This window comes from Suncus etruscus, chromosome 12, assembly GCF_024139225.1.
Source record: "Suncus etruscus isolate mSunEtr1 chromosome 12, mSunEtr1.pri.cur, whole genome shotgun sequence".
In the NCBI taxonomy this organism is placed as follows: Eukaryota; Metazoa; Chordata; class Mammalia; order Eulipotyphla; family Soricidae; genus Suncus; species Suncus etruscus.
This window is the reverse complement of record NC_064859.1, coordinates 6,773,699-6,789,060: the sequence shown is the minus strand read 5'-3', so window position 1 is coordinate 6,789,060 and position 15,362 is coordinate 6,773,699. Positions and strand designations below refer to the sequence as shown.

General features: G+C 39.4%; 1 protein-coding gene across 2 annotated transcripts in view; it reads left to right on the top strand.

Moving 5' to 3' along the window:
* Positions 1 to 15,362, top strand: part of AKAP7 (A-kinase anchoring protein 7) — a 157,377-nt gene that overhangs the window by 114,875 nt on the left and 27,140 nt on the right. Inside the window, exon 1 of one of the 2 annotated variants that reach the window (XM_049785208.1) lies at positions 10,941 to 11,201. The exons of the other annotated variant lie outside the window; for it this stretch is intronic. Coding sequence (XP_049641165.1) covers positions 11,153 to 11,201 — 49 coding nt within the window. The 5' untranslated portion in view covers positions 10,941 to 11,152. Of the gene's footprint in view, positions 1 to 10,940; positions 11,202 to 15,362 lie in introns of those variants that run through there. 2 annotated transcript variants of the gene reach the window in all.

Below are 15,362 nucleotides of genomic sequence, written 5' to 3'. Positions count from 1 at the left end.
AGTAGTTTCTCTTTAATGATGTTCTTTACCATTGATTCTTCCTGGAGATTTTCTTTCTGGGTCTCTGGGACTCCAATGATTCTTAAGCTGTTTCTGTTGAGCTTATCATAGACTTCTATTTTTATCTGTTCCCATTCTTTGAGTAATTTTTCCATTGTTTGATCATTTGCTTTAAGGTTTTTTTCCGATTTCTTCTGCTGTATGGAATTGTTATTCATCTCATCTTCCAGTGTACTAATTCTGTCCTGAGCTGCTGTTAACCCATGGGAAAGCTCAACCATGTTTTTCTTCAATTCATCTACTGAGGTTTTCAGACCTGTTATTTGACCTGAAATTTCAGTTTGGAGTTTTCTCATTTGTATCTTCATATTCTCTTGATTCTTATTAGTGTTCTCTTCTATACTTTCTTTGAGTTCTTTGAACATCTTCCATATTGCAACTCTAAACTCCTTATCTGAGAGACTGACTAGTTGGTTGGTCATGTTCAAGTCATTAGAGTTGCCATCGTCATTCTCTATGTCTGGCACTGGCCTGCGTTGTTTCCCCATTGTCACACTTTTATTGTGGGTTCTACATGTTGTGGTTGTATTCATTGGCTAAATGATGTGCACAGCTGGGAAATGAAGCAGAGTGGCTGTGCTCCTCTGGCTCTACCCTTTCTGGGCTTGTAAACTCACCTCCAGGGAAGGCTCCAGGGAAGGCGAGCCTTCCGCAGATGAGCCACACACAGGATGAAATCAGGCTGAAAATGGAGCACAGCACAGAAGAAGGCAGATAAGGGTGCTGGCATCTGAGTTCCAGCAGAGTTCAGCGGCTTCCCCTTTCTGGGCATATAAGCTCACTTCCAGGGAAGGCTCCAGGGAAGGCGAGCCATCTGCAGATGAGTCACACACAGGATGAAATCAGGCCGAAAATGGAGCACAGCACAGAAGACAGGCAGATAGGGGTGCTGGCATCTGAGTTCCAGCAGTGTTCAGCGGCTTCCCTCTGGGCGTGTAAGCTCACCTCCAGGAAAGGCTCCAGGGAAGGCGAGTTTTCCGCACATGAGCCACACACAGGATGAAATCAGGCCAAAAATGGAGCACAGCACAGAAGAAAGCAGATAGGTGTGCTGGCATCTGAGTTCCAGCAGAGTTCAGTGGTTTCCCCTTTCTGGGCTTGTAAAGTCAGCCATTTCTTACTTGCTCGCTGGGTAGCTTCAGAATGCAATTTTTGGGGGTTCGCTTCCCAGGGCTCTGAGGAGATCTTCAAGGATTCAGAAAAGACAGAGAAGCACAGGACAGGGCTCCCTTCAGGTCCTCTGTTTCCTCAGAAGAAGCACAGTAGGGCAGAGACTCCACAGGTAGAGCAATCAGCACTCCACCTGGCAATCCCCACAGTTAGCTATTTCTTACTCACTTGCTCGCTGGGTAGCTTCAGAATGCAGTTTTGGGGGGGTTTGCTTCCCACGGCTCTGAGGAGAGCTTCAAGAATTCAGAAAAGGCAGAGAAGCACAGAACAGGGCTCCCTTCAGGTCCTCAGTTTCCTCAGAAGAGGCACAGCAGGGTGGAGACTGCACAGGTAGAGCAATCAGCACTCCACCTGGCAATCCCCACAGTCAGCTATTTCTTCAAATCCATTTCATTTTAACCATTATAATAAAAATCCAAACAATAGCAGAAATTCTTTTTTATACATTTTTATTAATATCTTTTTTTAAACATCTTGATTACAAATATGATTGTCATTAGGTTTTAGTCATGTAAAGAATATCCCCCTTCCCCAGTGCAACATTCCCACCACCAATGTCCCAAATCTCCTTCCATCCCACCCCACCCCCACCTATACTCTAGATAGGCTTTCCAGTTCCCTCATTCATTCACATGGTTATGGTAGTTCTCAGTGTAGTTATTTCTATAACTGCACTCACCACTCTTTGTGGTGAGCTTCATGTCATGAGCTGGACCTTCCAGCCCTCCTCTCATTGTCTCTGAGGATTGTTGCAAAAGTGACTTATTTTTCTTAAAACCCATAGATGAGTGAGACTATTCTGCATCTATCTCTCTCCCTCTGACTTATTTCACTCAGCATGATGGATTCCATGTAGTTCCATGATTAGGAAAATTTCATGACTTCATCTCTCCTGACGGCTGCATAATATTCTATTGTGTAGATGTACCACAGTTTCTTTAGCCACTCATCTGTTGAAGGGCATCTTGGTTGTTTCCAGAACCTGGCTATTGTGAATAGTGCTGCAATAAATATAGGTGTGAGGAAGAAATTTTTGTATTGTATTCTTGTGTTCCTAGGGTATATCCCTAAGAGTGGAATATCTGGGTTGAATGGAAGTTCAATTTCCAATTTTTGGAGGAATCTATATCGAATAGCAGAAATTCTAACCATGTTTTGCCTTGTGCTATTTTATATAAGAAAAGAAACATAAAAAATAGCCTATTGACATACTAAATATCCAAGCCAAAGTCAACAACAGTAGAATCAGGAGACCCAAACTATAACAATCTAAACTTAAAATGGGCCGGTTATACTACCAGTTCACGGGGCAAAGGGTGGTGGAATAGGATGCACGCTGGGATCACTGGTGGAGGGAGGTTGACAATGGTGGTAGGAAGGGCCCTGATTCACTGTATGTCTGTAATCCAACTATGAAGGACTTTGTAAATCACAATGGTTTCAATAAAATAAAATAATCAGGCAAAAGTTTGTGAACACATCAGGATATTTTTTCTGCTGTCTTCATATTATATATACTATACTATGTAATTACACTTCTTATTACTTTATTTTAACACCATAGTTTACAAAGTTCCTCATAATGCAGTTATTTCTGACATTCAGTGCTCTTGTTCTAATACCAATTCCTCTACTATTGGGTTACACTTTATTTTACCCAAAACAAATATCATCCCTGGTTTCTTTGTATCTGTTTGTTAACAACTTGGTTTCACCCAAAACAAAGATTGTCTTACTTGTAAATCTGGGTGGGTTTACTGTCCCAACCAGGGGTGATATCTGTACTCCATAAAAATGGCGTTTCTGGCAGGCAGTGGGCTCCATACTAGGTAGAAGACTGCCAGACTATTTGTATTTTATGCTCATCCTGATTTGGATTATTTCATGTGCACCCTGATTCAAACTCATCCTGCCAGGGCTTGGAGATACAGCATATGGGGTGATTTTACACTTCACCATTTTCCCCAGTGTCTCAACCTCACCGAAGCCTACCCATTTGGCAGGCACAAATAATTTACTTAGTATTGCTTGTTAAAATGAAATGATAATGGAATTGTTGGAAAAACAAACAAAGAAACAACTTCCAAGAAAAGATTTCATGAAAATTGTCAGATCTCACAATGGGGTCAATAAGTCTTCGAAGATTTGTTTACTAAGCTGTTTGTTGCTAGTTTAGTATTCTGTTATTGGTTTTGTTTGTTGAGTTGAGGTGAGTTCTGTGATAATTTCATCTCTAATTTGGTACATTTCTACTGGGATGTCAATATTGAAGATTTTGTTGTTTTGGGGTTTTTTGTTTTGTTTTTGGACCACACCCAGTGGTGCTCAGGGCCTACTCCTGGCTCTGCACTCAGAAATTGCTCCTGTCAGTGGGGATAATGGTCACTGTATAAGAGAATATTTAGTAAGTATTATAGCTGTTAAGGGGATACATACAAGATATTCAAAAAGATATATATGTATGTATGTATCCCTTTTATGTCTCTGAAATTGTTGGGTGTGTGTTAAAACCAGTGCATCACTTTGGTCTGTGATTTGGCTTGTGCAGTCTGATAACTGGCTGGCGATGGACCCATATCAGGAAAAATTCTTGAGCCATGACTTCTCATAAACCAAGTGTCTTAGGAAGCAAAGGCCCACATAGAAGGAAGTAGGAGGGAAGGAGGCCTCTGAGAGTAGATCAATAGCAACAGAGTATTGGTATCTTCTTAGGCTGAGAGTCTATCATATCACTTAGGGTGCAGTTTGGCAGCTGGCTTTGTGTGGGGTTAATTATCTGCTTCTTGAGGAGCCACGAACTAAAGATAAAAAGGGTTAAATGTGGGGTAATGGTGGTTGGGGGTGAGGGAGTGAAGGGCTAGGCATGACCTTGTATGGTGGCAAGCAAGGGCAGAATATAATATGGACATTCTGCATCTGCGAAACATACATTAATCATAGAAAATCCTATTGATTAATATCAATGAAAATGGAGACCAGTAAGAAAGGAAGTTGCTGGTGATTGCCCCAGCCCAACCTTATTTAGAGTCCTCCCTGGCACCCACCTTTCTGGCTGCCTTGGCCAGCACCCAGGCATGCCCCTGGAGTCTGGGAGGGAGGGGGAGATGGCTGTTAGCCTCCCTGACCTTCCAGCACCCCCCAAGCTAGGGAGAGGGCCTTCTGCCTGGGGTTTCCCCACACCCCATGCCAGCAGGCCAGTGGTAGCCTCCAGAACAGAAAAGTTTTTGGTGTAGAACCAGAAGCTAGATATCCACCGGCTCCCTCCCTAATCTCTTCCCCCCATTGCTAGGTGGGGGCGAGGAATAGTCCTGAGGTCCCCTCTAGAGTCCTCCCCAGCACCCGCCTTTCTGGCTGCCTGGGCTAGCACCCAAGCACACCCCTGGAGTCTGGGAGGGAGGGGGGAGAATCAAATCTGGGTCAGTGCAAGGCAAATGCCCTAGTGCTATGCTATTGCACTGGCCCTTTCTTCTTATTCTTTTTTTTTCTCTTGAGAGTTTTCTTTTCTTTCTTTTATCCTTTATAAAATGTTTAAGCACCATGATTACAAGCATGATTGTAGTTGAGTTTCAGTCATAAACAGAACACACACACACACACACACCCCGCACCAGTTCAACTACCAATGCCCCCCTCCCTTCTTCCCAACCCCTGCCTATATTCAAGACAGGCATTCTACTTCTCTACGCATTAAGATTGTCATGATACTTGTTAGTGTGTCTTCTTATTCTTAAACTAGTTATAGTAGAACTCTATATATTCCAGAGTGGATTCTGTTAATTCCCTAATAAACCCAAATAATATACCTCAGGGTTATTTTGTGAATGGTATACATTTTTCTTTTTTCTGGAAGATGGTAGCTCTTAGAGCTACTGTGGTACCCCTATGCTCCTAATCATGTTGTCTCTTTATGGCATGACACAAAGTTCCAATCAGGAGTTTGTCTCTAGGTCCTTTGTTTGAAATAAGCTTACAGCACTCTAGCAAAAGGATTTAGTGAGAAACCAAGGCATTTTAAGCATACTGCTATATACTGACTTTTTTTTTTTCATATTATCTTTCTGCACATTATTGTGAAATAGTAGTGAATACTTTTATAAAATATATACCAGATAATACTAAAACAACCTGTATTTCACGATGTATAACTGTGGGATCAGATGCTCAAAGATTTGTACCTTCAGATTGAAACATTTATTGTCACATACTTCCTAAGAGCATAATGCTTTTCTCATCTTAATTATCTATTCACTAAAATGGGGATAACAGTAACAAGTTTATTAGTATTGGAATTACATGAATGAGTAAAATGTCAAACAAGTAGCCATTGCCTGAATCATGGAAAATCATCAGTAACTATTAGTTTTTATTATTTTTAAAAATTGATGTGTCATATAAATGTTCATATTATATTGATTTCAGATATAAAATAAAATTACTTTATCTTTGTATATATTTTAAATATATCACCACAATATTTATTGATTTATTTTTTGTTTTTTTGGGGCCACACCCAGTGACGCTCAGGGCTTACTCCTGACTATGTGCTCAGAAATTGCTCCTGGCTTGGAGTATATATGGGATGTCGGGGGATTGAACTGTGGTTAATCCTAGGTTAGTATGGGCAAGGCAAATGCCCTACTGCTTGCACCATCACTCCAGCCCTATTTTTAATTAATTTTTATTTTTCTAGTTGATTTTTTGTGTGTCTGAGCTAAGGTATGGTTTTCTTTCTTAAAAAAGTATCCCATATCTCCTGCCTTGAAAATATGTCATGTGGAATCAAATTAGACCTCAGGTGATTAGATACCATTCATCCAGCCTTGAACCCTGGATCCCCGACATAGAAACGGCACAGCTCTTCACAACAGCTGCAGGAAACAAACTCCATCCAGGACGGCCTTAATACGACGAGACCAACAACAAGGCCCAGCTCTAACATGATATCCTGACAACGGGGAAAATGCGATCATCTTGACCTTAGAGCAGATTAGCCTACCTTACCAACTAACGACAAGACAAAACCAGAAGTCTTGGCTCCCTTTGGTAGGACAAAAACCCAAGATCGGGATTTACAGATGACTGGCTGCTTGATCCACGACCAGACTGTATACATCTTGGGACCAATAAATAAGCCCTAGTTTAGGGTTTGAACTATGACCTGCACAAGAATCATGATCCCCAGCCCCAAAGATCCGGCAGAGACAATTGTAACGGAATGGGGCTTTTGGGAGCACAAAGAAAGACGCTATCCTAGGTGCCACCCTAGGCTCAGTGCAAAGACCAAGATCATCAACCACAGAAGATGGATTAAAATGACACTGAGGTAACAGAACCTCTAGAACCACAAAGACTGACTTCATCATAAGTCCCACCTCAGGATCTGTACAGATACTGAGACCTCTAAACACAGAGCAGAAGTCTTCCACACACCAAAGGAAAAAAAAAAAGAAAGAAGAAAAAAAAAAAAACACCACTGGGAAAGTAAAGGATCCTGAGCAATGTCTAGAGTTGATCCCATGACGGTATGCTCCAAGGACGGAGAAATCCCATATCTCTTAGGCCAAGTGAATTCTTTTTCGAATGACCCCAATATTTACTGTGCCAGTGCAGGAGGGAAAAAACAAAAATACAAAAAGCACAAAACCTTGGTTATTTTTTTGATATAAATATATATATTACCTTTATTTATTATTGTTATTATTATTTTTGATTTACCAACCTATTTTGGTCGATTTCTCTGTTTGGGTGTGATTATTGAAAGTGTAGTCCCCAATTATACTTATTTTTTTTTTCTCTTCCTTTCTTCTCTTTTGTTATGTGCTATGCCATGTTTCGTAATTCAAGACCATGGCGTGATTTTTGTTTGTCTGTTTTTGTTTTGTTTTGTTTTGTTTTTCTACTTGTTTGTTTGTTTGTTTTGTCTGCTCTGTGTGGTGCTTATCGATATAGCTGGAGCCCTCACTGGATATTTGACACTTCTTTTGGTACTAGTGGAGTGTTTCACCTACTTTTTCTCCATCTCCCAGATTGATGATGAGAGCCTTTAGAAGGACTCCGCCCATTTTCGGGGTATTAGACTCTTACCCCAGTTTATTACTTTTTTCTCCTTCAAACAAAACCACGCAACTTGAACTAGCTAGTCCTGACTCCAGTTAGAGGGGGAAATAAGGGAGGCATCAAGACCAAACAGGTGCAAGACTACTAAGTAGTGGGTTAGATACAGAGGGGACCACATATTCTAACCGCCCTGGGGTGAGGGAAAAGGAAAAGGGAGGTAGGATAGAAACGGAGGCGTAGGGATGACAATTTGGCGATGGGAATCCCCCCTGATTTTATGTAAATATGTACCTAAAATATTATTGTCAACAATATGTAAGCCACTATGATCAAAATAAAAATTTATATAAAAAAAAATAAAAAAAAAGTATCCCAAACATCCTGATATGTGAATGGTCCATTATTTTGAATGAAAATGTCTGTACAGCAAAACTTTTTGTCTATAAGTCTATTGAAGTGAAATAAAATTGAGTTACATACTTATTGAATCAGATTTATTGAAAAAAACATGGAATTATGCATTGTGAAAGCTATTTAGGATAAGAATTGCCTAAAACCTACAGTAGAGCATTAAAAATGTTTACCAGCCTTAGTGATTGTTAACTCGAACTTTAACCCTCTCGGCTTGATTAAACAATAAACTTACGATAGTGCAGCTGTAGGGTGTTTGCCTTTCACACGGCTGATCCAGGATGATTGTGGTTCATCCCTGTCATCCCATGTGGTCTCCCAAGTCAGGAGCAATTTCTGAGCACATAGCCAGGAGTAATCCCTGAATATCACGGGGTGTGCCCCAAAACCAAAAATAAATAAATAAATAATAAACTAAGTATTTGCATGGTTAAAAATCAGTTTTAAGATTCCTTATTTGATGATATTATTTATATGTGGTACTTAGAATAACTACATGAAAAATGCAATGGTCCAAATGGGAGTTGTCTCAACACCCTTGGCCCCAGAGTATATCAAGAAGGAAAGAAAATGAGTGGAGGAGAAAAACAAATATGAAAGGACGAGGGCCAGGCACCAAGCCATCTCTAGAGCATTGGTGGAGATTTAAAAAGGGGTAGGGGGCGCAGAACTAAATATCTGAGCCAAAGTCAAAAAAAACTGAATCAAGAGACCCAAACTCTAATAATCTAAACTTAAAATGGGCCTGTTATACTGGCAGGCTGGGGGTATAGGGTATGGTATGGAATTCACTCGGTGAACATTGGTGGAAGGAGATCGATGCTGGTGCTGGGATTGGCCCTGATTCATTATATGTCTGAAATCCAACTATGAATGAGTTTGTAAATCACAATGGTTTCAATAAAATAAAATAAAACAAAAAAATAAACGAACAAAAGATTCCTGATTTGAATTTCTAAATTGCTTTTCAACCTCTTTGTGTCTAATTCACTCTTTTTGTTTGTTCAGTTTTGGAGGGCTATCCCTGGTGGTGCTCGGGACTTTCTCTTGAGTCTCTACTCAGTGATTACTCTTTGTGGTGCTCATTGGCCATCTGTAGTGCTGGAGATTGAAATAACCTGCTGCTATAATTCTGGTTAATTTCCTCAATGCTTATGAAAAATGCCTAACATTATAATCTAGCTCTTTATATCATATGCTGAGATATATTATGTGGAAAATGATACATTTTATTCTTATTTTACTTTCTTTTAAATTAATTTTTAAAATATTTTATTTGCATATAGTTTGCAATGGTCTATGTGTTTTGTGAGTGCAGTTTCTTCTCAGAATATTTATATACTATACCACAGTCCTTTCTATATTTATGGCTCATTTCACCATTATAAAATTGAACCTCTACCCTTTATACCTACTCTTCTTCAACTTCATTTCTGGCAATTACCAAGGTTTTTCTTAAAGAGTTTAAGAATTGTTGGGGTCTTGGGGGTGTCGCTGGATAAGTAGTGTAGCAAATAAGGAGCTTCCCTTGTGCACAGCTGGCCAGGTTTCAATCCTTTTCATCTCATATAGTTCCTCGAGCACTGCCTGGAGTAATTCCTGAGTGCAGAGTGAGCACTGTTGGGAGGAGCCCAAGAATAAACAACAAAAATTATTTTTATTGTGTCTTATTTGTTTGGCACATTTGCTGATATTCCACATGTTTTATTCTTGATTACACATTACTCATTTTATTTTAGCGCAGAAGCATTAGTAAAAAGAAGTTGATGGGACTGGTCACAGATGTTATTCCCTGTGACTTTAATTGGAATGAAGGCCCTTTTTATTTTATAGAATGTATGTATGCCCAGTATTTAAAGATGGCAGCAGCTATCAGGGAAGAGAACTAGAAGAGAAGAAGAATTTGCTAGCTAGTGCTACAAGGAGTGAGATACATAAGATTCAGTTCTCAGTCAAGCTGTTCTCTCCTTTCCTTCCTCCCCATGCTAGCTACTTTTTAACAACAAATTAAAACATTGTAATGAACTTAACCTATCTTCAGAAGAAGATACTGAAACTCAAACAAATTAGTCAAAATCAAAAACAACAAATACAATTTTCTAATTGTTTATGCCTCCTGTATCTGAGATTCAAATTTCAAGCTTTCTGTATGTAAAGGTCTTTATTTTTACAGCTGTGTTAGTGATTGTGGAAAGCTAGGAGTTGTTCAGTTTTCTCAAAGTAGAGTGTTCTATGCAGCTATTTCTCTCTTTGTTAACACAGTCAATAGTGTTTAGAATAAAGAAAATTGACAATTCGTGAACACTTTGAGACTGCACATTCTTTTTGTTCAGCTGAGTATGAAATCAGCAGAAATCAGTGCATTCAAAACCTTGGGAAATTTCGTCAGTGAGTGCCCACACCTTCCAGCTCCTAATAAATAAACTTGTTTATGTGTGTACCTTGTTAGGAAGTGAGGTAGTATAGAGTATGATTTGAATGTATTTCTGGCATTAAGAGTTATCTTTCATTCCTGTAATGTCTTAAAGTATGGCTGCTCCTTCCACATGAGAACAGAGTTTGAGTATGAAATCAGTGATTACATGTTGTGAAGCTCCAAATATATTTTAAAATTAGTTGTTCTGCTGATCATGAACTTTCCTAATCACCTTGTGTTTTCATTCAGAAAGAGGTCCCTGTTCACCCTGATCTTTTTTCTCAATAATGCTTCTTGATCTGATGAATTTTCAGGGTATTTAATATTCTATCTTTAAATTTCATAGTATTGATCAAACACATGAATAGGGGGAACAAAGTGGTGACACAGAAAGCAGCTATTTAACTTGAAAAGGATTCAATAAAGTGCAGCTAGTGATTACTACTCTCTGTTCCCACTTTCCCAGTCACTGCTTCTGTTGATGCAGTTTGTAGACTCTGCGTGTTGTGCTTCCTGTGTTCTGCAGTCTCAAGTTCCCTGTTCAGATAATAAACAAAAAGCTATGGACCCTAGGAATTCTTCCTCTTTAAATAGCAGAAAGGAAGTACGTGTTTCTCCCTTCGAATTTCCCTGTGTAATTACAGTATTTGTCTGCGGGAATTAGGACTCATTGTGGTCTATTCTCCATTACCTTAAAGATGCAGAGAATAATCCAGTCATCTCACGGCACTTAACTAAGGCAGAGAGCTCCCAGTTTGGTGGGAGAGAAGCGAGCATCTCCCTGGCCACTTCTTTTACTGAGGCCAGTCCCGGAGCAGTTGCTTTCCACTGAAGGACAGGGAGGTGGAGCCTTTTGCTCAACACAGCCAGTTCCCTTCTCCTTTCTCTCTCTGGCAGTGCATTGGCTCTCCGAGCCCCGTGTGCTGCTCCTGGGAGTGGAATAGACAGGGAGTGCTTGCCGACCGTGGTATAAACTGCAGTTTCTATTTGGGGTGCCCAGAAAGAAGAACAGCGGGAAGGAAAGACAGCGCCAGTGCCATGGGCCAGCTCTGCTGCTTTCCTTTCTCAAGAGATGAGGAAAAAATCAGTAAGTGGGATTTGTACTGTGGAGAATCCTAAGGGCTTGACTATTTTGTGTGGTTGTCTTTCTTCTAGGGCTAGTTTTCCTTTCTTTTTTTTATCTCGTGGCAAAGATAACAGGAAAATGAGACTGTGCATGTCTTAAAATGATTGATAGGCCTGTAGTTAATTATAAACTGTCAGAGTGGAGTAACAATGCATAGGTTATATTAGAAATCCAAAATACTAAAAACTCCTTTTTGCTTTTCTCTGCTGATAATATTACAAATCATTTCTTCTACACTACCTAGATCCAGAGTTTAGTGCTGAGTTTAAATCAAAGCATACAGTTTTGTATAGTGTATAAATTAGATAAGATTTACCTGATGAGGAAATTTTTTCCCAAAGCAGTGCTCAGTAGCAGTAATAGAGAGAATATAAAAGCTGGCTCTAAAATGTCGTTTATTACACATTTGCAGCTACTTTCTTGTGTCCTCTGCTTTGTTCTTCATGAAGGGGATTCAGGTGTGACTGAATAAGTCATGTAGCTTGGCTTCTTCTTTGCGTATTTTTAAATGAATGTCAGGCAGTTTCCACATATGCTTACAGCCCAGAAAATAGAACTTAAAGTAATGGCATTTCTAGTGAGATTTCTTTCCCTCATTGACTTATGTTATTCTTGTATTTCTTAGCTTTGGTAAATGCAGTATGGGCATTTTAATTCGTGGATGGAATAGAATTTGCCTTCTGCAAGTTGTCCCCCAATGTTACTATTTTTTGATAATACTTCTATACCTAGAACCACATTTTGGTCACATTATTGCTGTATGTATATTTGAATAGATCTTCAGATTCTTGTGAGACCTGGTTCAGTTACACATCTGCATCTAGCTTATAATTGCTGCTTATTATTATAGGAATAATAATTCCCTTTGGGGCAGTCATTTTTAAATTGACATATATCCTGTACCAATTCATTTGGTTAATAAGCCAGTTTTGACAAGCAATCTTTTGGGAATCCTTTGGGATAAATGTTGGGAGAATTTGGAACATTTTACTGTTAAAAAGAGCCTGTTAAAAAGATTGTTAAAAAAATATCCAGGGTTCTGAATTTTACTTAGGAAAATTATCCTGTGCAGCATGCAGTAATCCTGATCTTAAAACCTGGGATAGCTTTTTTTGTTTATTTTTTTTGTTTGTTTTGGGTCACACCCAGCAGCACTCAGTGGTTACTCCTGGCTCTACACTCAGAAATTGCTCGTGGCAGGCTCGGGGAACCATATTGGATGCCTGGATTCGAACCGCCGTCCTTCTGCATGCAAGGCAAACAACCTTACCTCCATGCTATCTCTCTGGCCCAAAACCTGGCATAGCTTTACAACTAAATTCTTCACTTTTCTCACAAGGAGCACCAGCCTTTGTTTGGCAATCTAAAAGTTTTCAGATGTTTGTCAGAATATTTGTAGTTCCTGAGGGCTTGGGTTGCTTGATTCATTTCTTGGGAAAATTTCATATCTGAAAAACCTTGGCTTGTACAAGGACAGGAAATTATTTCCTTTGCATCACTGCTTTAGGTTTCCAGGAGAAATTTTATTTTTTGTTTGTTCTGTTTCTATTCTTCCTCTCTCTGTAGGGACTCAGTCTTTCCTTATTGGCCTGACCTGAAGAAGTTTCAATAAAGTGAGGAATTTGGTTTCTCCCTTTCCTCTCTCTTCTCTCTCTTTCTCCCTCCCTTTCTCCTTTTCCCCAACCCTCCCTCTCCCCAACCTCCCCCCTCTCAGCTGGGAAGGTATCTCCCAAATAGCATCCCAAGATGTCTTAGGTCTCTCCTGGCGATACTTGGTCAAACAAATCATGGTTTGTCTCTACAGTTCGGTTCTACAGTGCTAGAATCACCAGGACCATCCAGGCAGTGCTCTGGGCTCCAGGACCACAGCCAGCATGGTCTTCAATGATACTTACATCACCTTCTATTGCTGTACATGAAATTTGATATAAGTGCGTGTCTGTGTCCAGCTGTATTATATCCCATTTCCAGATTTTTTTAATGGATCATTGAAGTTCAAAACCTGTATGTAATGCACAGTATTTGCAAGTATTGATTGGGTTTTTTAGGTTTTTCTTTTTTTTCTTCTTTTTTTTTTGGTTTTTGGGCCACACCCGGCATTGTTCAGGGGTTACTCCTGACTGTCTGCTCAGAAATAGCTCCTGGCAGGCATGGGGGACCATATGGGACACCGGGATTCGAACCAACCACCTTTGGTCCTGGATCGGCTGCTTGCAAGGCAAATGCCACTGTGCTATCTCTCCGGGCCCGGGTTTTACTTTTTTGCAGGGAAAGCACACTTGATTGTGCTGAGGCTACTCCTTAATGGAATTTGGAGGTCTATGTGGTTTTGGGGATTTCCACTCCCTTCACATTCACACCTGCTGCTTTCCTGACTTTCCGTATTCTTGCCTTTTGTTCTTTTATCCTTCTCTGATTGCATCATCACTTCTGCTTCTCCTTATCTGTTCAACAATCCCTTCAAACACACCATCAGCTATTTTCTGGAGTAAAAAATAAAAGTAGTGTACAACTTATTAGCCAGCATACCTCAAGAAACACATAATTTGGCATTACCTATATAGTTCAGTCTATTGTCCATAACATGTAAAAGAACTAGAATAGGGATTTGGTAGAACACATTTGGAAGACCTTGTTTTTGATTTTGCTACTAGATTGTAGAGCAACCTTCTGGGTCTTACTCATTTGTGTGTCCCATTCATTTTGTTAGCCTTGTTAAGCCTGCTCTGAACTGTATGCTCTACTGGAGTAGAGCACAAAATTGTGAATGCTGTGTACCTTGCTAATTCTACTATACAAGGTGATGGCACTGGCATCCCCTCCTAAGGGCAGCTCAAAGTATGGAAAATTAATTGAGACTTGGGTGACAGCTTAAATTTGTGGATGTCATTCTCAAAACACAGGTGAGTTGAAAAACCCATTTCTGCTATGCTGCAGAGATACAAAAAGGATATACCCGGCTGGGAGAGTGGTAAGAGTCTAGCAATCCAGTCTCTTTTACCCAATTTTGCTCTTTGGTTGTGGTGGTAAATAGATGAAGGGATTCTCATTTAATCAACTTATCATTGTTTCTATTAATCACCCAATAGAAAACTTATTTTTCAGTTGATACATTGTGCAGGGACTCAAATTTGAGAAGAAGTTAAGTACCTGCATAGCCAGAAGACTAGTAACAGGATGAAGAAACAAATATGGTGGGACTCATCCTGGTTAATGTATCTCTTTATGTAGCACTTAGCAGAAAGCCCCTTGGTTAACTATATTCTCAAACTGTATGTTTGGTAGAGTATAATCACCATGAATGTATTTTTCTTAAAAGACTGTGATTTTTTCTGTTATTGCATAGGAATGTGTCTCTGATACATAATTAATATTATTTATATATAGTATACATATATGATATAGATATTCTCAAATATAGTTTTCCCTATTCTTATGTAGCCCTTGCTTTCTTTGAGTTACTTAATTTCTCATAGTGAATTCATAAGCAAGGCTATTATTTATTTACAGACTGTTCACCACTGCAGTTATTATTATTTTTCCCTTTGGGGGAGGCACTGAGCATAATATTCAGAACTTACTTCTGGCTCTGCACTCAAGGATCATTCCTGGTGTGTTAAAGGGAATGAATATATGGAGTTCTGGGATAGAATTCCAGGTTAACCATGTCCAAAGCAAATGCCCTACCCACTGTACTCCATCCCCACACTGAAATTTTGCCTTATTTTAATCTCAAAAGAAAATAATAATGAGAAAGATACCTCTGTCACAAATTAGAAATCATTTTACTTTTTTATTAATTATTTTCTATTTGGAAGTACATTATCTTTGCATAGAATGAAATAGGTGAACTTCCAAAGATGAACCATACTGCTTCAAGAGCTAGTCAATGTCTATAAGTAGTCAATTTCCACAGGTAGTCAAGCATAAGATGAGAAGCTGGTGTAGGTATGAAGTAGTTAATGTATATTAACATTGATACCTTAGTCCATTCTAGCTTTAATCTGTGATATTAAAATCAACAGCATATATCTAAGCACAATACATATTTAAATGTTTGTAAGTCTGGATTTGAACAGTGAACACACATTTTAGATTTTCTTATGTACCTTTTGTTTTAAA